The sequence below is a fragment of the Marmota monax genome, unplaced genomic scaffold (genome assembly GCF_021218885.2).
Source record: "Marmota monax isolate L192 unplaced genomic scaffold, Marmota_monax_Labrador192_F-V1.1 WCK01_AAM20220418_F8-fsc00004, whole genome shotgun sequence".
NCBI lineage: Eukaryota > Metazoa > Chordata > Mammalia > Rodentia > Sciuridae > Marmota > Marmota monax.
The window spans coordinates 29281790-29308846 of NW_026692881.1; the positions used below are offsets into that span (position 1 = coordinate 29281790).

At 35.5% G+C, this 27057-nt stretch overlaps 1 protein-coding gene across 3 annotated transcripts in view; it reads left to right on the forward strand.

Moving 5' to 3' along the window:
- The window catches only part of Atrnl1 (attractin like 1), a 725103-nt gene that overhangs the window by 50075 nt on the left and 647971 nt on the right, over window positions 1-27057 (forward strand). For all 3 annotated transcript variants that reach the window (XR_009227328.1, XM_058581325.1, XM_046450211.2), the window contains one exon: window positions 1321-1576. Coding sequence is in view for 2 of the 3 variants with exons in the window: in XM_058581325.1 (XP_058437308.1) it covers window positions 1321-1576 (256 nt within the window). In the remaining variant the exon portion in view is untranslated. The remainder of the gene's footprint in view (window positions 1-1320; window positions 1577-27057) is intronic.

Below are 27057 nucleotides of genomic sequence, written 5' to 3' on the forward strand. Positions count from 1 at the left end.
TTTGGATCTGTAGATAGATTTGGAGAGTATTGTTATCTTAATGCTAAATCTTCTGATCCCTAAACATTGAATATCTTTCTGTTTATTTAGATCTTTTAAAAGTTGTTCACTAAATTTTTGTAACTTTTGAAGTTTAGAAATTGTTATGTTAAATTTATTCTTAAGTATTTTTCTAAAATTTACACTGTTATGAATAGGATTGTTTTCCTTATTTTATTTTTTGCATGGTTCACTGCAAACGTATAGAAATACAATATATTTTTATAATTGATCTTATATCCTGCAATATAATTAGTTAGCTCTTTTCATTTTTTAGGATTCGTACATATGAGATCATAACATCTGCAGATAGAAATTTTACTTTTTCAATTTCAGTTCTAATCTGGATGCCTTTAGTAGTTTTCCCCTGTTTGTCCTAGCTATGACTATTGTCCAGCACTTGTTGAGTAGAAGTAGTAAAAAATGGGCCTCTTGGTCTTATTCCTGATCTTAATGCAAAGCGTCAATATTTCACCATTCAGCATAGATTTTGCTGTGTTTTCCTTAGATTCCCTTTATCAGATTGAATAAGTTTCCTTGTATTTTATTCCTAGTTTGTTGAAATAGTGATGATTTATATGTCATTTATATGTAAGTGAAATTATTTGTAAGTGCTGTAAAAATTACCATGAGTGAATCGAAGGTATGAATATTTTCCAATAGTCATGAGAAAATGTTAATGAAAGTGTATTCTACATTATGTACAAATGTGATCTTTTTTGGTGAATAGTACTCAGTGTAAACAGTGAATAATCCAGAAGAGCATACAGCAGTACAAATAGATGGTAAAATTCAAGTTTAATAAGTGGGGGTTCTGATCATTCAAAGCTTCCAAGACTGAGTAATGAAATGAACAACTTAGTGTGTTACTTTCCTGTTGTATGTGAGGAATAAATTATTCTTAGTTATAGAGCTACTATACCCTTAATTTTAAGGTTCTGATCAGTTGGCTGCATTTTTCATTCTGAGAACTTTGAACTTAATTATCCTGTAGGATAATTTAAAATATGGTTAATTGATCACATAGTACAACCATTTAAAATAAAATGCCTTAAAGTAACTTCTCAAAAGCAAGATACATACCCTCCTTTTGTGTGTGAAAACTTTAGTTATCATTATTTGTGTGTTCCTCACTTGACATTTTACAAATAATAACTATGCCTTATAGATGTGTGAATAGTTAATAAAATGTAATGTTTAATTGTAGTCTTTGTTTTTAATTAATGTGTATTGCTGAGACTTATCTATTTTGTCTATTAACATATGTATTTTAATTTACAGGAAAACATCTTTATGTATGGAGGCAGAATTGAAACAAAGGATGGCAATGTCACAGATGAATTATGGGTTTTTAACATACCTAGTCAGTCATGGAGTACAAAAACTCCTACCGTTCTTGGACATGGTCAGCAGTATGCTGTGGAGGGACATTCAGCACATATTATGGAGCTGGATAGTAAAGATGTTGTCATGATCATAATATTTGGATATTCTGCAATATATGGTTATACAAGCAGCATACAGGAATACCATATCTGTGAGTTTCTTTAAAAATGTAATTTTTTTATTGGTTGAGAATATTATTTTAAATAAAATCTTCACATGAATTTAGTCAAAATGGTGATTTGAGATTGGAATTATAAGCTGAGAATTAATGATTTTTTAAATATAACCTTTTAAATTGTTTTAGATTTTGTCCTTTACTATTTTAGTTTATCTTCTTAGCCAAATGAGGAAAGTTGTTACACACTATTCTAATTTCCCAAAATCTCAAAATATTTTTTAAATATGAGAGATCCCAGTAGATGGTGCTATTTCCTTGGATTTTATATATGAACAGAGAATGAAAGTAGCCTAATCTTTTTACTATGCATTCCATGATTTCAGGACTTTTCATTTTTCAGCCCTCTGTTCCTAATCTTATTGCTATATCTGTATGTATATATTACTCCTTTAAAGTAAGCTTCCCAAGTATACTGTGCTGGTTTCTTAGAGATTATTATCAGGTCTATGAAGGTGACTAGGCCAATCTTCATGTGACTTTCTGTACTATAAACCTAGTTTTTTTTTTTTTTTTTTGCTTTTCTGTTTTCTATTGCAATTTTTATGGCACTTTCAAGCAGTGGTAACCTTTTTTTTTAAAAAATGTTTTTAAATTTGTTTACAAATATGTACCTTGTGGTTGCTATTTAGGTTCAGAACATACTCCGTTTCTGATTCTAGCCAGTGTAATGAACCTCAAGTACTTGATTTTTTTTTTTTTTGTACAAATGTATCTGATTAAAGAGTTTCTGTGCAGTGTTAGAACACTCATTTGCAGGCTTCTGTTGTGCTCAGAGGAAGACTCCTCTTTCCAGTTTCCCCTGCAGTTCTTTTAGGTGATGACTGTTTTACTTCTATGTCCTCAGTGCAATTGGGTTGAAAGTGGGGAATGTATTCTTCTTAGTCTCTCTTATCATTTCCACTCTGTTCTCAATCTCTCCTCCTGTAAATCAGCTGGCTTTGAATCTTGTGTTGCCAGGCCCTAAACCCCTTCCTTCCTTCCTTCCTCCCTCCCTCCCTCCCTTCCTTCCTTCCTTCCTTCCTGTTGTAGATGGACAAAATACCTTTGTTTTATTTATTTATTTACTACTGAGTATTGAACCCAGTGCCTCACACATGCTAGGCAAACGCTCTACCACTGAGCTCCAACCCCAACCCCTTACCTTGCCTTTTTTGCACTCATCTTTTGCTTCTCAGATCACTTTGTTTTATATCTTGAAGAATCGAGTTTCTGGCTCACTGTCACTCTGTCCAGCATATATAAATCAAATATTTTTATGATTTAAAAATATCCACATAAATATTTCTTCCAATAGTCTCTTACTTTATTGATCTCTATCCTAAAGCTCTTGTTTTCCATTCTACTTGATCCATTTTTTTTTTTTTCCCTATGCCATACTCTTGACCTTGTCATTCCAGAACCTGCAGGTCCCATGCTGTCTACTTCAGATGTCTTCCCTTTCAAGCACTACCAGCTTCCCCCTTCTAGCACTCACAGTCTTACAGGTTTTGGGCCTTTCTAGAGCCTTTAGTCCATGAGCCTCTTCTCACTTTTTCCACTTTCTCAAGTTGTCCCTTCACAATGTCTGAAAGTCTTTTTAGTCTACTTTGGTCATCCAACTCTTCTGGAGAAATACACATTTTCCTTTCTCTTCAAACTTCCAGCATTTTCTTCTTTATCACCACTTTCAGCTAATGATCTTACTTCCTAAGTACTGAGAAAATAGAAGTGATCAAAAGAGAACCTGTACTTATGGGAGTGTGTTGGAGTGTAAAGATTAATAAGCAGAGCTGCATTGCCTGAGTTTGCTTATATTATTGTCATGACAGGCTCATGATGACCCTGAAGCAAACACAGTTGAGTTACTCTGATTTTTCAGGTGAGCCTGGGAGTTGAGTTGTTAGTCGAGAATTACAGCCAGGTGCAGTGGCGCACACCTGTAATCCTAGTGGCTCAGGAGGCTGAGACAGGAGAATCTTGAGTTCAAAGCCAGCCTCAGCAACTGTGAGGCGCTAAGCAATTCAGTGAAACCCTATCTTTAAATAAAATACAAAATAGGGCTAGAGACGTGGCTCAGTGTACCCCTGAGTTCAATTCCCAGTACCCCACTCCCCCAAAAAAATTACAAAATTTTTTCAGAGAAGGGCTGTTTTGTTTTCTGATATACTGTATTTTGGTTTTATTATAGTATTTAAGGAATATTGTAGGTATTAGTTCTACTTTTTTGTAATGTAGTGAAATTTATGTGTGGCTCAATTTTCATAAACATTCCATAGGTTCTTGAAAAGAAGGCAAATCCTGTAACATCATGCAGGTCAATAGGTACATACGTAATCTACTTTATTGCTTATATTGTATAGGTTCTGTAATACTTTTTGTGCTTGATCTTTTTCTGAAAGTCTTAAAATATTAGCCTATTTCTGTCTGTTTCTCCTTGTATGTTCTTTAATTTATGCTTTATTGAAGTTGGTGTTATCTACAGATATTAATAACTTATGTGTTTATTGTGAATTGTATCCTGTTGCGTTTTGACGTGATTTTCTTGCTTAATGCTTTTTGATCTGAGTTCTGGTATATCTGATATTCATATAATGCCCCTGCTTTGTCAGTCTTTTCTTGGTGTACCTTTGTCCATTCCTTTACTAATATATCTACTATTTAGTGCTTCAGAATCACTTTGTTTTATTAAATTTATGTCTCATATACAGAAAAGTTAGATTTTACTTTGTAATTTCCATCTGTTTTTAGTGTATTTTTTGTACATTTTATAGTTTTAAAAGTCACTCTGCTTGCTTTCTCTTTGTTTTTAATTATAGGTCTTATCTTTAGCCTCCCCTGCTTCTGTTGGATAAGTGTGGTAATTTGGTAGCTCTGTCACCATGGTTTTCTCCATTGTTTCTCATCTTCCTTTCTACATTGTTGTGGCATCCTTATCTAGCTGTCTTGGTTTCCCTTACTTTTTTGCATACTTAACCTAGAATTTGTAGGGTTTTATTGTTTTTTTTTTTTGAATTTTTATGCTCCTGGTTTCTCTGGAAATATAATTTTCTTTATATTTCACCCTACCCGTCTCCCTCACATTTTCCTTTTGCTTTATATGTCTTCCCTGAGGAGAATGGAAAGATTCATCAGGCTTGTTAAGTTGCTGAGGTTGCCCTTGAACTTGAGATCCTTCTGCTTCAGCCTCCTGAGTCACAGGGATTACAGGTGTGTGCCCACCATGTCCAGGAACTTTTGTTGAAGTTTTGAAAGTAAATTCTTAACTAAATCTAAAGTCAGTCAGTACTTTCACTCTTTGTGCAGCTTCCACTTTACTGTTTTAATTGTTTTCAAACACAAATGACATTATCATCATCATTCAATACTAAGGGTAAGCAAATTTTTTTTTTGTAAAGGGTTAGATGGCTTTGTGGGTCATGCTGCTGAACTCTGCTGCTCCAGCATGAAAGAAGCCACAGACAGTACATAAACAAAGAGCATGATTATTCTCATAAGATATTAAAGTTGCCTGATTTGGCCTTGGGCTTTGCTTTACTTCCCCTGAGCCTGAGATAGAGCATATGCTTCTAGGTTCCTAGCAACCCTTGTCTAATTTAAATTAAAATTTGTTATGTGGTATTTTTGGACATTGTATGTTCTAGTTCATGGCCCAGAATTCTCAGGGGCAGCATATTTTTCCTCCATGTGGAACCAAGGGTGAAACATATTATGTGTGTCTGCCTCTGCAGAGCAGATTTTAAAATCCTTGCATTTTTTATTGAGAGTGTAACTCTTCAGGGATCCTGTCAAAGTTCTCGAATCCAGTACCTGCATGGGCCCTCCGAATCTGTAGGCCACCTGATTGCTATATGCCTTCTTTACTGAATGTCATTTGCAATTCACAGTATACATTTCAGGCTTTTCATGTTTCCTTTATTGAATGACAGTCTCTTACAGCCATGAGAAATAGTCAACATAACATTGTCTAGAGATGGTTAGGAAGGCACAATAGATCTATTCTAACCTGCCATGAATGATGTTGACAGGATGTTACCTGAGCGATTTATTTTTGGATAATCTGATAACAGAATGACAATTTAAAGATGTTGTCAGAATAATTAAGTTTACTATACCATAGAAAATGCTGCTTTAGGGGATGATACTATACTAAGTAGGGTTACTTCAAATGTAAGAAATGGGATAATTTGTCATTTTATTTATATGGTAAGTGCTTATTATACAGAGATATCCTCTTATCCTGTTTTTAGCAGGAGCTACTATATTGTGATGTTAATTTATTTTATCCTATTTTTCCTGACTGATTTTAATGGTATCAGCTACTCCAAAGTAAGTTGGATTTACTTTTAAATATCTTTATATGTTTAAAGCATCAAGAAAGCTAAGAACATAAGTATTTTTGTATTAAAGAAGGATATTTTAATCAGCATTGTAGTATATTTAATGAAAAGAAAGCTGAAATTATTGCTGAGTAATTCATGAAAACTGGTATTTTACTTGACAGAAATTTACTCTGGATGATACTCTAAGGATAATGATCTCACTATTATGAAGCAATTTCAGAGAGGGATAAACTTACGGTTAACATACCCCAAAATGATCACTTATTCAACTTTTAATAATACTGTAAATAATTGTCAAGTTTATCAGTTTTATACTTTGTATTATGAATTGCCTTTGAGATTTTGTCATAATTATTTCCAGAATATAGGAGCATCTAAGTACTTTATCTTCAATTATCTTAGTGTGAGCATTAAACATTAACATTAAAAAATCCAAGATACTAGAGAATACTTCTTGACTGTTGAGACTGTGACTCTCAGTGGCTGTCTGTTAATGATTGACCTTACTTTTTCATGAGGATTAGGGTACCTGTCTAGTTCAGGAGTACCTTCAAAATTGGGTTGACTTTGTAGCATAGAGGAACAAACATCTGGCTCCACCTGCTGTCAGACTTAGTGGGTAATGCACCTCAGTAAATGATGCATTGGGCATTTTCCCCTACCTTTGCAGAAATGATTTCTAGCAGAGCAATATAGATAATCCAGTAACCATAAGTATATAACGTGTGATGTGTTAGAAGATAATAGGCTTTTACAAAATAGCACAAGATAAGGAGATTGAAAATACTGAGAGTTTGAGGTGGTTATGTTTTTAAAAAGAAGGCAGGCCAGGTCTCAATGAGAAGGTGAATTTTGAGCAAAGAATTGGAGGAAGTGAAGGAGTTTGCTGTGTGGATATCTGGGGGGAAGAGTGTTTCTTGAAAACAGGGACAGCTAGTCAAAAGACCAGTAAATTTTTGTGCATGGTGAGAGATAGAGGCTTAATTTCATTTTGCTGCGTATTGATTTCCAGTTCTCCAAGCACCATTTGTTGAAGAGGCTGTCTTTTCTCCAATGTATATTTTAGGCACTGTTGTCTAGTATGAGATAACTGTATTTATGTGGGTTAGTCTCTGTGTCCTCTATTCTGTATCATTAATCTAGAAGTCTATTTTGGTGTCAGTACCATGCTGTTTTTGTTACTATAGCTCTGTAGTATAGTTTAAGTTCTAGTATAGTGATGCCACCTGCTTCATTCTTCTTGCTAAGGATTGCTTTAGCTATTCCAGGTGTCTTATTTTTTCCAGATGAATTTTATGATTGCTTTTTCTATTTCTATGAGGAATGTCATTGGGATTTTGATTGGAATTGCATTAAATCTTTATAATGCTTTTGGTAGTATGGTCATTTTGATAATATTAATTCTGCCTATCTAGACCATAAAAAGTGCATATTCAAAATGAATAGAGAACTAAATAACATAAATACAAATGAACAGAGGTTCAAAAGAACTAAGTCTGTAGAGCAAGGGAAGGAAAGATAGGACTGTCCCTGGCGGTGTGGGGAAACAGTAACTAAAATAGGGTTTTTTTCATCTTCTAAGGTCTTCTTTAATTTTTAAAAATTTTTTCTTCAGTGTTCTGTAGTTGAAAGTAGAGGTCTTGGGGCTGAGGTTGTGGCTTGCATGTGCGAGACCCTGGGTTCGATCCTCATCACCACATAAAAATAAATAAAAAAATAAAGGTATCGCGTCTAAGTACTAAAAAATAATTTTTTTTTTTTTTTTAAAGAAAGTAGAGGTCTTTCACTTCTTTTGTTAAATTGATTCGGTAGTTTTCCTTTCAGAGGATTCGTCAGTGATGAACAGAAATGCCTTTAATTTATGGTTGTTGATTTTATATCCTGCTACTTTTCTGAATTCATTTACTAGTTCTAGAAATTTTTTGGTGGAATTTTTAAGATCCTGTAAGTATAGAATTGTGTCATCAGCAAATAATGATAGTTTGAATGCTTTTTTTCCCTATCTGTATCCCTTTAATTTCTTTCCTCTGTCTAATTGCTGTGGCTAGAGTTGCAAGGACTATGTTAAATAGAAGTGATGAAAGAGGACACCCGTTTTGTTCCACTTTTTAGAGGGAATGCTTCTGATTTTACTCCATTTCGAATGATGTTGGCCTTGGGATAAGCATAGATAGCTTTTACAATGTTGAGATATGTTTCTAGTATGTTTTGAGCATGAAGGGGTGCTGTATTTTGTCAAATGGCTTTTTTGCATCTATTGAGATGATCATATTCTTATCTTTAAGTCTATTGATGTGATGAATTATATTTATTGATTTCTGTATGTTGAACCAACCTTGCATCCCTGGGATGAACCCTACTTGATCGCGGTGCACTCTCTTTTTAATACATTTTTGTATTTGATTTTCCAGAATTTTAGTATATATATTCATTAGAGATATTGGTCTGAAGTTTTCTGTCCTTGATGTGACTTTGTCTGATTTTGGAATCAGAGTGATATTGGACTCATAGAATGAGTTTGTAAGTGTTCCATCTTTTTCTGTTTCATGGGATAATTTGAGGAGTATTGGTATTAATTCTTCTTTGTAGGTCTTGTAGAACTCAGCTGTGAATCTGTCTGGTCCTGGGCTTTTCTTGGTTAATAGGCTTTTGATGGTGTCTTCTATTTCATTGCTTGAAATTGATCTGTTTTTCCTTGTATATATCAGCCTGATTCAGTTTGGGTAAATCATATGACTCTAGAAATTTGTCAGTGTCTATGATATTTTCTGTTTTATTGGAGTACAAATTTTCAAAACAGTTTCTAATTATCTTCTGTATTTCTGTAGGGTCGATCATGATATTTTCTTTTTCATCATGTATGTTAGTAATTTGAGTTTTTCCTCTCTTTCTCTTCATTTGCATGGCTAAGGGTTTGTCAATTTTATTTATTTGTTTTCAAAGAATTAACTTTTTGTTTTGTCAGTTTTTTCAATTGTTTCTTTTGTTTCAGTTTCATTGATTTCAGTTCTGATTTTAATTATTTCCTGTTTTCTATCATTTTTGGTGTTGATTTGTTCTTATTTTTCAAGGGCTTTAAGATATAATGTTAGGTCATTTATTTGTTGACTTTTTCTTCTTTTAAGGGATGAACTCCATGCAATGAACTTTCCTCTTAGTACTGCTTTCATAGTGTCTCAGAGATTTTGATATGTTGTATTAATGTTCTCATTTGCCTCTAAGAATTTTTAAATCTTCTCTTTGATGTCTTCTGCAATCCATTGTTCATTCAGTAGCATATTGTTTAGTGTTCAGGTTTAGGAGTAGCTTCTATTTTTTATTTTATCATTGATTTCTAATTTCATTCCATTTTGATATGATAGAACGCAGGGTAGTATATCTACTTTTTTTTTGGTATTTTCTAGGAGTTCCCTTTGTGGCATAATATATGGCCTCTTTTAGAGAAGGTTCCATATGCTGCTGAGAAGAAAGTGTATTCACTTGTTGATGAATGAAATATTCTATACATGTCTGTTAAGTCTAAATTATTGATTGTATTATTGAGTTTCTATAGTTTCTTTGTTCTGCTTTTGTTTGGAAGATCTATCCAGTGGTGAAGGAGGTGTGTTAAAGTCATCCAGTATTATTGTGATGTGGTCTTTCTGTCTCTTTGAAATTGAGAAGAGTTTGTTTGATGAACATAGATGCTCCATTGTTTGGGGCATATATATTTATAATTGTTATGTCTTGTTGATGAATGGTTCCCTTAAACAGTATGAGATACCTCCTTTATTTAAAATATTTTTTTAAGTTGTATTTGGACACAGTACCTTTATTTTATTAATTTATTTTATGTGGTTCTGAGGATCGAACTCAGTGCCTCAAACTTGCTAGGCAAGTGCTCTACCACTGAGCCACAACCTCAGCCCATGAAATATTCTTCTTTATCCCTTTTGATTAACTTTGGCTTGAGGTCTGCTTTATTTGATATGAGGATGGAAACCCTTGCTTGTTTATGCAGTCCATGTGAGTGATATGTTTTTTTCCAACCTTTCACCTTCAGCCTGTAGTTGTCTTTTCTTATGAGATCAGTCTCTTGAAGGAAGCATATTGTTGGGTCTTTTTTTTTTTTTTTAATTCGATCTGCCAATCTTTGTTTTTTGATTGATAAGTTTAGAACATTAACATTCAGGGTTTTTATTGAGACATGATTTGTATTCCAGTAATTTTTGGTTTTTAACTTGAACTTGGTGTTTCCTTTAATTGGGTTTTCCTTTAGTGTAATACCTCCCTTTGCTGATTTTCATTTTTGTTTTTCATTTCCTTCTCATGGAAAATTTTGCCGAGGATGTTCTGTAGTGTAGGCTTTTGAGTTGTAAATTCTTTTAACTTTTGTTTATCATGGAAGTTTTTATTTCATTATCTAATCTAAAGCTTAATTTTGCTGGATATAAGATTCTTCTTTGGCATCCATTTTCTTTCAGAGCTTGCTATATGTTATTCCAGTCTCTTCTAGCTTTGAGTGTCTGGGTTGAGAAATCTGCAGAGATCCTAATTGGTTCCCCGCTATCTGTACTCTGATTTCTTTCTCTTGTGGCTTTTAAAATTTCTCTCCTTATTCTGTATGCTAGACATTTTCATTATAATGTGCCTTGGTATAGATCTGTTGTGATTTTGTACATTTGGCATCCTGTAAGCATCTTGCATTTGATTCTCCAATTCATTCTTCATGTTTGGAACTTTTTTTTTTATATTATTTCATTGAATAGATTATTCATTCCTTTTGTTTTTAACTCTATGCCTTCCTCTATCCCAATAATTCTTAAATTTGGTCTTTTATATTATCCCATAATTTTTGGATGTTGTGCTCATGGTTTCTAAGCATCTTCACTGTGTGGTCAATTTTGTTTTCAAGATTATATATTTTGTCTTCATTGTGTGAGCTTCTGTCTTCTAAGAGATCAAATCTGCTGGTGATGTTTTTGTTGAGTTTTTAATTTAGTTTATTGTTTTCTTCATTTCAAGGATTTCTGTTTGGCTTTTTTTTTTTTTCAGAATCTCTATCTCCTTATTAAAGTAATCTTTTGCTTCCTGTATTTGCTTATGTAGATCTTTATTGAAATGGTCTTTTGCTGCCTGTATTTGCTCTCTTATATCATCTTTTGATTCACAGAACATTTTAATTATATATATCCTGAACTCCTTCTCTGTCATTTCTTCTGCTCAGCTGGCCATGGATTCTAATAATGTAGTATCTTGGTTTGTTTGGGACAGTTTCTTCCCTGGTTTTTTCATGTTGTTCATGTGTCTTCCCTCCCAACACTGTGGGTCTGAGATGTTACAGTTTTTGCTCTGTAGGTTTATAGCATCCCTGTAGGGTTCCAATACCTCTCCTTTAAGGGGCAGATCAAAATTAACAGATCACAATACAAACAATATACAGCCTTAAACCAAATAGCTCCTATTAAGACATTTATGCCCCCCCCCCCCAATATACAGAAATGGTTAATTCAGTCATTATCTACAATATAAACAGTAGGTTTGCAAAAAGGTCTACAGTTTCTGATGGTGGACAAAGAGAGACCCGGGGGTGGGCTGTAGGATGAGATGTTAAGGAAGTAGGATGTGAGGATATAGAGTTGTTAGATCTTAGAAAACGTGAATGAGGCATCATAAGAAGTTGGCTAATAGCAGGAGAAAAGAGAGAAAGAGATTTTGGGGAGACAAGTAAGTGGGAATACAATTGAGAGTACTAAAAGAAACATAAAAATTAAGAAAAAGAAAAATATAAAAATAGAAGATAAAGGAATATACAACATTAACTGTAATATACTTACTATTCCAATATCCCATTACTCAGTAGCTTAATGCATGAAAAGTACTTGGTTTCACAAATGTTAGGGATATGAGGGTGGGAAAAGACAGAGAGAGGAGAGAAACAAACAAACAAAAAAATCTTGAAGGAAAATTAAAGGACTGTTTCTATTGGAGTTCTAGTATGTTTCCTGCTTCCCATCTCATCCAGTAGGTGGGGTTGTCTATTGTTTGCTGATATCTCCACCCTTAGGATGGTGAAGGTTATTAGGGTGGCAGAGCTGGAGGTCTTGGAGGCAGAACTCCTGGAGGTGGGGGGAATAGCACTTGCTGGTCCTGTTGGAAGTCTGCACCCCAAGGATCTCTTTTGGGGCCCAATTGTGTGATGTGGGTGCCTGGTCTTATCTTCTTATGTCACCTGTAGACCTCAGAATTCCCATCTCTAATTTAGTCTCTAAACTCTATCTCACTCACCCCTTTCCTTTCTACTTCCCAATCAGGAACCCCTCTATCCAGAGGTCTGAGGTGTTGCCCTCTGTGTTCTGTGCACCTGTCTCAGAGAGTTGTTTTGTATCAGGCAGACCAGGACCAGGCTTTTCGAGCTAAAGGCTTGCCCCATAGCTATAAGTGCTGTACCGGGTTAGTGGCCGCAAGGAGTGCGGGCAGTTGGGGGCCTATAGGTACCTTGATATTGCTTCTAGACTCCAGCCAGCCAGTGTCTCAAGCTGGAAGTTGCTCCAACTAAAGATGGCGATAGAGATAGTGAGGATAACAGAAGATGGCGACAAAGGTGTCCCAAAATGGAGGTGGCTGCTTCTGGAGATGGGGTGTTGGGCTATGTTGGGTGGTGGTGTTGGGCTGTGTGTTTGGAGATGCAGCCCTGTGGTGGCAGTGTTGTAGCAGGCGCCTGTCTCTAGATCCTGTCCCTTGTCCCCAGGTGCAGGCTACCCTGTGAAGGGGACTATAGCAATGGTTGCAGTGTCCTAAGATGGAGGAGACTGGGGAAGCCCCATGCTTGTAAAGGGGGGTCCACACAGGAGCAGTGGCCAGGGGACCTGTGTGGACACGGAGGCTCAGGATTCCTGTGTGGGAGCAGCTGTGGGGGGGATCTCTAATAACTTGCAGAGAAATAGTATTCCTACTGCTTCAATCCCAGGTTAAGGATCAATAAGGAATACAGTCTCTCTCTAGCCCGCCATCTTGGATCCCCCCCACCCCACCCCATGATCAATTTTAAATTAATCATTTTAGCTGTTGTGTTGAAAAATAAATTTTATAGAGGAAAGAACAGAAAAGAGGAGGCCAGTTAGGAAACTTGTTGAAGTAATCTTGGCCAAAATGATGGTGGTTTAGGGCAGAGTGGTAGTGTCGGAAATAGTTAGGATTAGTCTATTTGCTTTATGTGTTTTTTAAAGTAAAACTGATAGTATTTGCTGAGAGTTTGGATGTAGTCTGAGGGAAAAAGAAGGAAATTGATGATGATTGCTAGGCTTTTGCTCTGAGCAACTGAAAAGATGAAATTGCCATCAAATGACAGGTAGAAGACTTGGAGCAAGTTGGAGGTGAAAGTGGTGGAAGGCCAGGAGTTCAGTGTTTTAAAAAAAATTATTATTTTAATTTATTAAGATAAAGTTTATAAACACTGAAATATATTCTCTTAAGTGTAAAATTTAATGGAGATTTTATAAATGCACACCCATCAGACCTATGCACCAAGCAACAGAATATTTTGTCACCTCAGGAAGTCCCTCTTACTTCCATCCAATCAATCCACAACTTCCATAGCCCATCTCTGCTTTGATTTCTGTCACTATAGATCAATTTGCCGATTGTTGAAACTTTGTATATAGTGATCTTTTGTACATGATTTCTATTGTTCAACATCATTTTCAGATTTACCCATGTTGTGTATTTTATTTTATTTCTTTACTGTTGAATAGTATTTCATTATATGCATATAGTAGATTTTGTTTACTAATTTTACTACAGGGGCTGGGGTTGTGGCTTAGGATAGAGTGCTGGCCTGGTATGTAGGAGGCACTGGGTTGAATCCTCAGTGCTGCATAAAAATAAATAAACATTGTAAAAAATTATTTATTCATTTATTACAAAATAAATAAAATAAAGGTATGTCCATCTATAACTAAAAAAAAATTAAAAAATCACTACAGTTGTATATTTGTTTTGTTTTCAATTTAGAGATGCTGTGATTTTTCTTCCCATAAACATCCTTATTCTGGTCTTTTTGTGAGCATGTTTTAATTTATTTTGGGCAAATACCTTAGAGTAGAATTGTTGGTAATAGGGTAATGAAATGTTCTACTTAATTAACAAAACTCCTGAACATTTTTCAAAAGTAGTTATATAATTTTAAACTCTCATCAATAATATGTAAACATTTTAGTTGCTCTCCATCCTTAATAATAACTAGTGTTATCAACAATTAATATCAGCCATTCTAGGATGTATAAAATGGTAACTCATGGTATTTTTTTAAAATTTGTGTTTTCTAGATGTCTGATAAGAACCATTTTATATCCTCCTTGAACATGCCTATATCTTATTTTTGAGAAGTGTTGCTTCATTTTTTTTGTCCAATTTTCATTGGTTTAATTAATGATTTATATTCAAATACACAGATCTTTAACAGATATATAAAATAGTTTTTTCAATTTATGCCTTTCATTTTCTCAGTGATGTCTTTTCATGAAAGAAATTCTTAATTTGGATGAAGTTCAATTTATTTTTGTTATTTTATGGTGACTGCATTGTGTGTCCAAAGTAATCTTTCTCTCTTCTCTTATCCTTCAAGATATTTTTGATGGTTTCTTCTAAATTCATGAAAGTTTCAAGTTTTAATATTTTAACTTTTGCTCTTTTTTAAAGTTTGAATATTGTAGATTCTTCACATTTTCTTTTTTTAATTTTAATTTTTTAGATATACATGACAGTATATTTTGACATATTATTCATACATGGAGTATAACTTAAGTTCAGTTTGAACATGTTATATGTGAGATATCCACTAGATACCCAGCTGAAAATGTAGATAGGTAGTTGTATGTATAGGTTGGAGTTCTAAAGAATGATTTGGGCTGGAGATTTGGAAGTTCTTAGAATATTTAAAGCCATTTAAAGCTATGATCATTAAGCAAATGGGTATAGACAAAAAGGAAAAGAAAAGTATTAATTCCTAGAGTGCTCTAATAACGAGAGGATGGAAAGAAAACACAAATAAAGAAGGTTGTGGAGAACTGGAAGCCAAGTGAAGAAGGAATGTTAAGCAGCTGAAGCATCTGTGCCAGGTGCTGCTAATACATGATGCAAATGATTACCAAGGATTGACTGATGAGTTCATTTAGTACTGTGCAGTGATTGGTGATCTTGGCAGAAATAATTTTGGGTAGGAGTGTTGTAAAAGCCTGACAAGATTGGATTTAAGAGGGAATGAAACCATGTTGGAGTGGGGATGATGAATAGAGCTAACTCTTTCAAGTAAATTTGTTTGCAAAGGAAAACAAGAAGTGAGCAGAAACTGGCAGGATATGTAATATCCTTTTTAGCTTGAGTTTTCCTGGAAACATACCATGAGACTAAAATGTGTTTAAGTGAGAGAATTTTATTTGGGACCATGCAGGTAACACTATTTAGGGGAATTGAGAAGTCATGCAGGGATGAGAATGTGGCCATTAAAGGGTTTGTTAAAGTTAACCACCATGGCAGCAACAGAGCTTAATTATTTAGGCTTTAACCACACATAATATTTGAAATTTCCTTCTTTAATTAGTAAACTTCTAAGTTTCATGGACTTTGTCTTCAAAATCCATCCATTCGAAACTATGCATACACACACACACACACACACACACACAGAGTATAACAACTGAATACTTGAGAAAATGACTTATGTGAAACATAAAGAAATGGAATTGACAGGGAAATTTTTTTTTCACGAGACTACCCCAGAGTACAATGTTTAAAAGTCATACACAGGGCTGGGGATGTGGCTCAAGCAGTAGCGCGCTTGCCCGGCATGCGTGCGGCCCGGGTTCGATCCTCAGCACCACATACAAACAAAGATGTTGTGTCCGCCGAAAACTAAAATGTAAATAAAATATTTAAAAAAAAAAAAAAAAAAAATAAAAGTCATACACAGTTATAAAGTGCTTAGGAGTGACAGTGACCAGCCAGCCTTATATGCAAAATTATTGTTGGAAAAGTTAGAAAAATGCATAAGAGATCAGTTCCTGGTAAAGTCCCCACATGCTTTAGTTTAAGGCACAAAGTGGAGGTGGTCTTTATTATTGCATAAAGATGAAGACTCTTGTTAATCCACAGCTATATTTACTGCCTTTTTGTATTTTGTGGAATTAATTTCATTTTCCTTTAAATTCTCATATCTCTATGTTTATAAATGGATGTGACACACACTTTGATTTGAATGGGTTTCTTCTAAAATTTATGTTGAAACATAATCTCCAGTGTGGTAGACTTATGAGGTGGGGCCTTTTGGGAAGCTGTGAAGTAAGGATGTCTCTACCTTCACGAATGGATTAGTGCCTTTTGAAAGGGCAGGTGGCAGCTAGTGGAAGCCCTTTTTCTGTCTCTCTGCCACCATGAGGACACAGTATTTGTCCACTTTGGAGTACAGTAAACAAGGCATCACCTTGAAGCAGAGACAGCAGTCCTCACTAGATGCCAAACTTGTTGGTACCTTGATCTCAACCTTCCAGCTTCCAGAACTGTGGGAAGTATTGTTTATAAGTTATCCAGCCTGGTGTTTTATTATAGCAGCACAATGGACAGCAACCTGTTTTTTTATAGGTATTTTATACTTCTATTGTGTTTCTAAGAAGTTAATTTTAGAGTAGGAATTGTGTGGTATATACACAATTTCATATATTAAATGATTGATAAATATTTTTGGATGAATGAATAGGGTTTTCATCATATATTCCTCAAAACTCAATCTCTGTATTTCTTGGTTGTTTTTTGTAGTCTAATAACCAAATTATTTATGTTGTATACCAGACATTCTCTTTCCAGTCTCGATTATATAGTGCTGTGCTACATACTCTCCATTTGTCCCTCCATAACTACCTTGCTGACCTTCCTGTTCTACTCCCATGTCCACTGGCTTCCAGTTGGAATCAGCCAGTGGGAGGCACCAGCAGTAGACCTGGCAGATGAAGGAGGCTGAGGTGTTTCATTCCTCCCGGGTCTCCTTGTGTTAGTTGGGCTGCTCTATCTAGGCTGAACTGCCAGGTACCTTTCTCCATATAGCTGCTCTCTCTGAGTTCTGGAAACCACTCCCTCTTGCTTTTCTAGGACCAAGAGGTAGTAAAAGCTTTCTGCTGAGGAAGTCCCAGACTGTTGCTCTAGATTCACATTTATGAGTAGCCTTTTCATAGATCTTCACAGTTTCATATTTTGATCTGTCTTCTGTTTCCTCTCAGCACACTGGCTGATATGCTGCTATTGCCTTTTAAGAGATTTAAATATAACTAATTTATTTATTTATTTTTTATTAGTTACACATGACAGTACAATGATCTTGACATATCATACATTTGAATCAAATGGGGTATAAATATAACTTTTTACCTAAACACGCTTTTGTATGTACTTATCCTGTAGGTTGGGAGGAAAAGGTCATTTGTGAAAAGACTTCATACCTAATATATTGAGAAAAATGTCAGGAGAGCCAGGCATGATGGTGCATGCCTCTAATTCCAGTGGCTTGGGAGGCTGAGACATGAGGATAGTAAGTTCAAAGCCAGTCTCAGCAATTTAATGAAGCTCTAAGCAACTTAGTGAGACCCTATCTCAAAATAAAGAAAGAAAAGGGCTGAGGATGTGGCTCAGTGGTTAAGTGTCCCAAGTTCAGTCCCTGGTACCAAAAAACAAAAACAAAACAACAACAGCAACAAAAAAAACAAAACCAGGAGAAATATAAACTATTTGGAATAGCATGGATCTAGGGCCTTCGGTCCATTTCTATTACTCTTATTCTTGAACTTTTAAATTTTAATACCATGGGGTTATCTTTAGCATTATATTTTATTTTAATGATAAAGATTGATATATTTTCTTAAGATACATCAAATATTAGTTATTTTCATTTTTAATAAGCAACACTTTTGTTATGTATTCTTTTTATTAAAAACTAATAATTTGTTGGATATTCTTTGAATATTCTCTTTATGTTTATTCAAACTCAACTCTAGTTACTATGTTGTTAACACAGAAGTGATCATGTCTAACAAGCAGACACCCTCAAAAGTGTATTTAACTGAAATAAACATAACCATTTGTTGTATTTCTTTCAGCTTTCTCTTTAAAATCATGTTCTCATTAAAATTTTTTTGTTGTGTTTTTAACGTTATCTGCTTCATCCCTGTTTTGATAGAACCACTGAGCCACATCCCCATCCTTTTTTTTTACTCTTTGAGACAGGGTCTGTATTTATTTTAAAAGTAGCTTTATCACATAAATATGTACAATATTGTTTCATTTACTTGTTTTTTACTTTTATAAAAAGGAAAAAGTAATGTGTTACTTCTTGAGGTTTTATTTGATTTCATTTACCATGGTATTACTAAGATTTGTATAGGTCATTATGTATTGCTGCAGTTAATGCCTTTGAATTGTTGTATTTATTTTATGACTCCAGCTTAATTCATTTACTCATATTCCTGTTTCTGAACTTTTGGGTTTTGTACCTGGTAAATTCACCCACAGTAGCAATTTTGAGACATAGCCTGATAAAACTTGTCTACTTTAAGAGAGAAAAAAAAATTTAGGGTCTTCTGACAGAAAGATGATATGTGAGGGTGGACATTTAGACTAATATCAGATTTCTTAAAAGCACCATACAAATCAGGGCAGCCATGGAACAAGTTTTTCAGGAAACTCAAGGAAAGTATAGGCCAAAGGTTTTATTTCTTACCAAAGCGTACTTCAGGTGGCAAGGTTATAGAAAGCAATTTTGACCATGTAAAAATTCAGGTAATATTGTATGTATGCACCCTTACCTGAGGAATCCAGGGTAAAGGTATGCAAGGTATGCAGACAACACTTCTAGTACTACTACTGCTACTACTACTACTTCTTCTCCTTCTCCTCCTCCTTTAAAAAAAAAAAAAGGTCTGGAGAGTATATAATTTAGGTTTTGAAGCCTACTGAGTTCTGTTGACTTGTCACTACTCAGTTCAGCTACTGAAACTATACAAACATCCATATAAAATACACATATGAGTATGGCTGTGTTCCAGTAAAATTTGATTTACAAAAGCAATTGATGGGCTGGATTTGGCCTGTGGATTGTTATTTCCTAAACCCTGTTGTAGAGAATGAGTTTCCTCTAGTGAGAAGATGAATGGGAACACTTCAGTTAAAAGACTGATAGAGAGTATTTTATGTATTTAATTTTAGAGCTAGGACTAAAGATTGGGTTGGTATATGGGTAGATATGTGTTCATTCCAAGTTGAAAAGTGCTGTTAAAAATGAGAGAAGTGAAAAGAGGGAAGGAAAAAAGAAAATAGCATTGGTTACAGCTTAGGTAATAAATAGTATTAAGGATGCAGTTTAACTCCAGGTGAGCCATAGGGTCTCTTGGACTCAATTTTAGTTTTTTCCTTTTCTAAGCACATATAACTATTTGTAATGACTATTTCATTTTGTCTTGGAAGTCTTTCAGAGAACAATCAGAATATTTGCTTATTTGAAGAATATCAAATATTGGGGCTAGGCTTGTGGCTTAGTGGAGAATGCTTGCCTAGTACATGTGAGGCACTGAGTTCTATCTTTAGCACCACATAAAATAATAAATAAAATAAAGGTATTGTGTCTATTTACAACTAAAAAATATTAAAAAAAGAATATAAAACATTCTTCCTGAAATTACTAGATGGGTTTTTTGGACCGTTTTATAAATCTAATTTACATTATGGGATCTTAGTTTTATTATTTTTCCTGTATTTTGAAGCATTTTGCTATTTAATTATCCTAGAAATTAATTTATTACTCATCAGTCATTTCAAACCATGCTAAGAAAATTTAGTTAACAAAGGTTGCTTCAAAGATGATGCCGTGGTAAAATATTGTCATCCTTCAGTTTTCTTTTTGCAATGCCCCAAGTGTTTTGTAACCTTTAAAGAAGGCATTAAAGAAGACTGGAGTTAGCATCATTGTATCCTGCTCTTAGCTTTTGTTGAACACATTTGAGAATTTAGATTTTTTTTTCTGCCCATAATGGTAAAGAGAAGAAATGGAGAGAGGATCTTTCACATCTTTTAATAGAAAAATAAGATGAATGCAAAGACACAGAGAGCAACTCTGCAAACCCTAATGATATTGAAATTGATCACTTAAAGTAAATCACGAGTTATCAATCTTCAGAAAATGATATCCTTAATGAATCCTTTTCAAACTCAACAAATGTGGGAGAAAACAATATATTTTTTATTGTTTGTACCCCAGCATTTATTTGATCTAAGAGGTTTACTATGTTTAAATTGCTACTGAAATTTGTACAAAGTTTTTTTTGACTTATGCTATTTTTTTCTGTAAGTAATTTATAACATGACTTGAGAACATAAAGCAACTAGAGGGAAACTTTGAATTGTGGTAATTGTAGATTTATGACGTTCCTACTATACTGAGGATCAAAACTGACAAACCAGGTATGAATGAAGTAAGAAAGAAGGGTACTATGAAAAGTATAAACAAAGAAGAAACCACTAGAATGAAGAAAGACATTTTATTAAAACAAACAAAATGAAACTCAGAAAAATACATCATACTGCACACAGTAGTTATAACAAAAGAATATGATAGAGTTGGGAGCCACAATATTAGTACACATGAATAAAATGACCCTTTTAGTCTGCGGCCAGCACAGACGGTATGAACGGTTCGGTTCGGCCTCGTGGGAAAATCCTAAGGGAGTTTAAATTAAAGACACAGACTCCAATTACCTTTAAACCAGCTCCAGGATGGCTCCTCGAACCCCCAGCCTCAAGCTACCCAGGGAAGTAGTGAGGTTTACTGAAGAGGCTAGTGAGAGAGAGTGAACACACCAGGGAGAAGGCTTTTATTGGGTACAAAAATTCTGGGGAAAATCCCATCCAGTGAAGGTCAAGGGGGCCAGTGTTCCAAGGTCAGGTGAGATGATTTGATCTTTGAGGGCAGTGGTGAGACACGCCTCCATATGAACAAGCCCTCAAACCCAAGAAGGGTGGGGAAAGCTCTAACACATAAAAAACTGAGCGCCTCAGAACCCAGCCAGGGAGGTAACTCAATCACGTGCAAGGATGGCCTCCTACATAGTCCCCCTTCTTTCTTTGAAAAGCAGGTGATGATTTACTTTCTGAAGCCCCTGAATTCTTGTTTTGAAGACTCAACATCCTATAATTACAGCACGAAAGAGAATTAACAGCAAAGAGAACAGTGCAAAGATGTACTAGGCTGAGTGTTTAAGAATGTTTCTGGGGTTAAAGCCATTTAATTCTTTTAATATTTGATTAGCTAAGGAAGAATGATCCGAAAAATCAGCTCTATTATTTTGAATATCTTGAATATGATGATGGAGTTCCAAAAGATCCAAGCTGTTATTATTATTTTGCCAAATACCCAATATGGTTTTTAACCTTCTCCCAATCCCACAGAGAGGCATTGTACTTGGCAGCTATAACACACACATATTTATAACTTGCGTGGCATTTAAGTCTTTCTTTAAACTTTAAAGCCAAAAGCTCATTACCTATATTTATGACAGTTGCCTCTAAGGCATTTAACTTAGTCTCAATCCTTTCATCAATATTTATTTGATTGTGAAGAGCCTTGGAAGTATTCTGAGCCAAATTATTAAGAAATTTTGTATGTTGAATATTTGAGATAAAGCTACCGAATCTGTGACTGTGGAGGCAATAAAGGAAACCAAGGTGACAACACCCGCTATTATAATTCCAATGGCACATTTAGGTCTTGCTAGCTGGGCATGTATTTGTTGTAAAACTTGAAAACCAGCATCAGTGTACCATGGCTCTGAAATATTAGCTGACAATAAAACAAAAGTGGGCTGATGAAGTACCAGCACTCCTTTTCCTCTATTATATCTGGTAATGCAATTAATTAGATTGTATTTGTTATATGTTACAATATATCTATCATCTACCCATTTAACTTTCACATTTCCAATAATTAGAACATAAGGAGATTGAACACAGGCTGGTAAGCCATAGCAAGAACCTTCCTTACAGTTCTTGCCAACAAATTCCGGTAAAGGCTTGTCTGTAAAATGTAAAAATTCTGAACACCTCAGAAAGAGGCAGCAATAAAGTGCCAAACATCCTTTTGAATACCACCTTCACTGTAGGTCAAAAACTGCTAACAAATCCTGCAGGTGTCATAGCAGAACTTTTTGTAATTGTCTTTTATCAATTTTTGGAGACCAATCTAAAATATACCCACTACCTTTAGACACCTTATGTTGCACTGGAAAGGTATTTACACAATCTATCCATCTAGGAAAGGTGCCAATTTCTATTGCAGAACTATTTGGACAGTAAGGTATTTGTGGAGGTTCTGTAGAAATGATCAGTTTGTTATGGGAAAGTCCCATTTTAATAACTGATCTAGTATAAGGTTTTAAGTCTCCATTAATAGTATGATTAGTTAGTCTAGATTTCCCAATTGCTGTCTTTTCCTCAAATGATACTCTGAGACAGCCAGCATGTTTATGGTGGAACCAACACAAAGGTAATTGGGTACTATAGCCAGAATAATTAAATCTAGTCACATGATTGGGCGTAATATGAGTATCTGTAAATCCTCCCATCATGAATGAGTCATTAGTAAACACTGGGATGGATTCTCCAGTCCACACAGCTGGGTGTACTAAAGGTGGATCTGGGAAATAAGTCCAATAAGTGCTTGACTCCCTTTTACCTGACAGCCCAGTAAGGCTATTATTGTGGCAATCATCATCAGTGGAGCCTTATTTCTCCCTAGGAGCCAATTAATTTGCGAAGCGTGTATTGTCAGCTTCTTTATGTCTTCCCATGAGATCAGCTTTTCCGCTGAGTATTGCTGGGTCATCTTCTTTCTTCTTCGAAATCTCTTCCTTCTGAGGGAGGGCTTCTCTAGGTTGATCTTCAGTCATTTGAATCTTGGTTCTCTTTCCTCCGTGTCACGCGTTCAGGCACCCAAACAGGACAAAAAGCACTTCTGGAAAAATACAAGCATGACCTCTGCCCCATATAATCACTGGATCTGGGCCTTTCCATTGACCAGTCTGTAAGTCTTTCCACAAAAACTTGGCCTAAAGGGCCTGTTGCTATGGAAGACATTTGTCTCTTAGCTGCAGTGTGACCTTCTGTGTAACAATTTAAAAAATTTAAAACAAACAGAGCATGATTGAGGTTATTTTGGGGAGTCATAATCCTATCCCCCGCCTTTTACTTTTTGTACTTGCAGCTTAATAGATAAATGAGCTTCTTCCACAATGGCTTGACCTTGAGGGTTATAATACCTGTTTTATGGTCAATCTGAAACTCTTGGCAAAACTGTTGAAAAGAAGAGCTTACGTAAACTGGTGCATTATTTGTTTTAATCTGTAAAGGACATCCTAATACTGCGAAGGCAGTTAGGCAGTGAGAAATGATATGCTGAGCATTTTCCTTTGTATGGGCTGTAGCAAAAATAAACCTGGAATATGTATCTACTATTACATGGCCATAACACTATTTACCAAATTGAGGAATGTGAGTTACATCCATTTGCCATAATGATTTGGTTTTAATGCATGGGGATTTACCCCTGAAGACAGAGATGGAGTGTGTATAACACACTTGGGGCAGTGATATAATTTGACGAACTGTTCTCTGGTAATATTATTTTTTTACATAAACTAGAAGCATTTTGTTGATGTAAAGAATGTGAGGCTTGTGCACAATCATATGGAAACATTTGTTGACAAACAGCTACCAATTTATCAATTTTGTCGTTACCTGAAGTCAGAGGTTCTAGAAGATTAGTATGAGCCTGCATGTGGCCTAAAAAACATGGGTGCTTTCGCATTTGCACTGCCCTTTGTAGGTTATGAAATAATTTAAAGAACTCTTGTGATGATGTATACCCAATAACTGAAGTTTCAATATTTTTGGTAACTCCGACTGCATATAAGCTGTCAGAATAAATATTAATAGGCTCACTTGCAAAGTAATCTAAAGCACAAATGAGAGCTTGTAGCTCTGCTCTTTGGGCAGAAGCATGTGAGTTTTGCATCACCTCTGTGTGAACACGAGTATAAAAACCTGTTTTACCTGAACTTGAGCTATCAGTGCACTGTTAGGGCACCATCTATTGGTTTGGTATGCACAATCTTTGGAAAAATAAATGGCATTATTAATGCAAATTGAATAATTTTTCACGAGGATAATGACTTTCTGTCTGACCAGGAAAATCAGCAAAAGCTACTTGCCACAAATTTAGAAGCTTGAAAAAGCCAATAATTCTATTGAACAGAAAATGGAATGATTATAATATCAGGTTCTGATCCAACTAGTTGTAAAACTCTTGTTCTACCTTTTATTACTAATTGAGCAATATGAAAAGGAATTAATGTCTTTTGGGGAGAGTGGGCTAAATGAAGCCACTCAATAACTCCCGATATTTGCCATATAGCTCCTGTGGGGGCATGAGCAGTTGGAAATATTAATAAATATACCAGCTCTTGAGGATTAATTCTAGTGAGCTGTGCATTTTTAACTGTAATTTCAACTTTTCTCAAGGCTGTTCTAGCCTCTATTGTCACTGATGAGAAGCTGGAGAAGGATCTCCTTGTAATATATGGAATAAAGGACTTAAATCAGAAGTAGTTAGCTTTAAGGATGACCTTAACCAATTAATATCTCCTAATAATTTTTGAAAATCATTAAGGGTATTTATCTCCTTAACTCTTATCTGTAAGTTTTGAGGATGAATTGTACGTCCTTCAATTAAATATTGAAAGGGAGGCATCTTTTGCACCTCTAGAGGTGCAATGCACAAACCCATTGCTGTAAGCGAAGCCTCTAATTGGGTAAAAATTTCTGAAAGTACTTCTGGATTAGCATGAGCTAATAATATGTCATATATGAAATGAATAATATATGCATCAGGAAATTTATTTCTTACAGGCGTTATTGCTTGAGCCACAAATTTTTGACATAAAGTTGGACTATTACGCATTCCCTGAGGCAAAACCTTCCAGCAATATCTCTTAACTGGTTCTTTAAAATTAATTGCTGGGACACTGAAAGCAAATTTCTCACAATCCTCAGGATGTAATTTTATTGAAAAGAAACTATCTTTCAGATCTATCACCATTAAGCTATAATCTAAAGGAATTGCTGTAGGAGAAGGTGGTCCAGATTGTAATGATCCCATAGGTTGAATTGCATGATTCATGGCCCTTAAATCCTGTAATAACCTACAATTACCTGATTTTTTCTTAATAACAAAAATGGGGGTGTTCCAAGGGCTAAGCGTTGATTCTATATGATCAGCCTGAAGTTGTTCCTCAACCATCATATGAATTATCTTAAGTTTCTCCCCTGGGATAGGCCACTGAGAAATCCATATAGGCTCTTCTGTGAGCCAGGTGATTTTTTTTCTGCTGTTTTCTGGATTGGGGAGACATTCAGGGCCCCTAACTAAAATTTTGGTCTAGAGCATTTATTAATCTCTGTCGAAGAGACTGGTTTAAAAGCAGATATTCATCATGAAAATTCCTTTTACTATTCCTAGGACGAAACCCTTGATTAAATTCCTCAAATGACCTCATAGAATTTGGAGTTATCCATAATAATCCTAATTTGCTTAGTATATCCCTTCCCCATAAGTTTACTGGTGAAGAATCTAACACATAAGGCTTAAAAACTCTACTATTTTCATCTTGGTCCTACCAGCGAAGATATTGGGCACTCTGAGCAGCTATGAAACCTGTTCTATTCCTTCTAAATTAACTGGTGCTATATGTAAAGGCCGGTTCTTAGGCCAGAAGTTGCCAGACAGGACTGATCTGTCTGCGCCAGTGTCAATCACTCCTTTGAGTTTTTTATGATTAATTTTGACAGGGGGTGCTCCTGTCACACTAATTGAGCCCCAGTATACTCTGTCCGGCCGTTTGGGAGCTGAGGTTTTACCTGGACAATTGGTGGAAACACAAGGTAAAAGAATTAATTGAGCTATTGTATTCTCAGTAGAAAGCCAGATGGCATAATTTGATTTTACAATAACTGTTATCTCACCTCTAAAATAAGAACCCACTACTCCTGGTAGTACCTCCATCGCCTGTTTTAAATTACTACATTCCAAAATTAATCCTATATTTCCTATAGGAAGCGGCCCAAAAACTCAGGTATGAAATTGCTGCGGCCCCATTTCAGGCACTAGGTCAGTTACCATTGCTGGTTGCAGAAGGATTGTTTGGGCGGTTCACCATGGCTGGCCATGATGACGTCAGGCCCTGTGACCTCCCTTCTGTTTCCCCTGTATTTTCGGCTCCCAACGATCAGAAGTTTTTTGACTCCATACTAGGAGGAAGCAAAGGCCAAAATGGAGGTGGATTTATGCCATCTTGGTCGATTTCCTCCCCCGCCACGTGGTCTCTTGCCCTATAATGGCAATGACGTGAAGCAGGAAGAGCCCTAACCCTATGGCGCAAAATGACCATTTATCCCACAAATAAATTATCGCCTGCGGGATTGGTGTACCAACTGCTGTGGTTGAAATGCTTGTTTCAAGGCATCTGCAAGGATAAAGCCTTGTAATTGAGCTGGGCCGATATCTGAACACAAGCGAATGAATTCTGAAACTGTTCCTTTTTTTTCTATGGGGTCTGAGAACATCCTGACAAAGTTTATTTGCATTTTCAAATGCTAACTGCTTAACGATGAATTCACAAGAACCTGGGTCTCCATTTAATCTGTTAGCCGTTTGATATAGTCTATCTACAAAGTCTGAGTACAACTCATCTGCGCCCTGTTTAACCTTAGTTGGAACTAAACTAGACTGGTCCCGGGAGTTAATTTGTCGCCATGAGCCTTTAACACATGCAGTTATCTGATTGTAGACTGCAAATTCTTAATTCAACTGTCTTTCCAAGTCCACAAATTCACCTGTCCCCAAAAACATGTCCATGGGGGTTTGAATATCCTGCTTTCGGTTTCTTTCTGCTTGCTCTAAACAATAATCAGTCCAATAGGACCTCCAAAGCAAAAAATCTCCACCGCTGAAACAAGAGCGCGTGATAGAGTCCCAGTTGCTGGGAGGAAGTGGCTGATGGCAAATTGTTT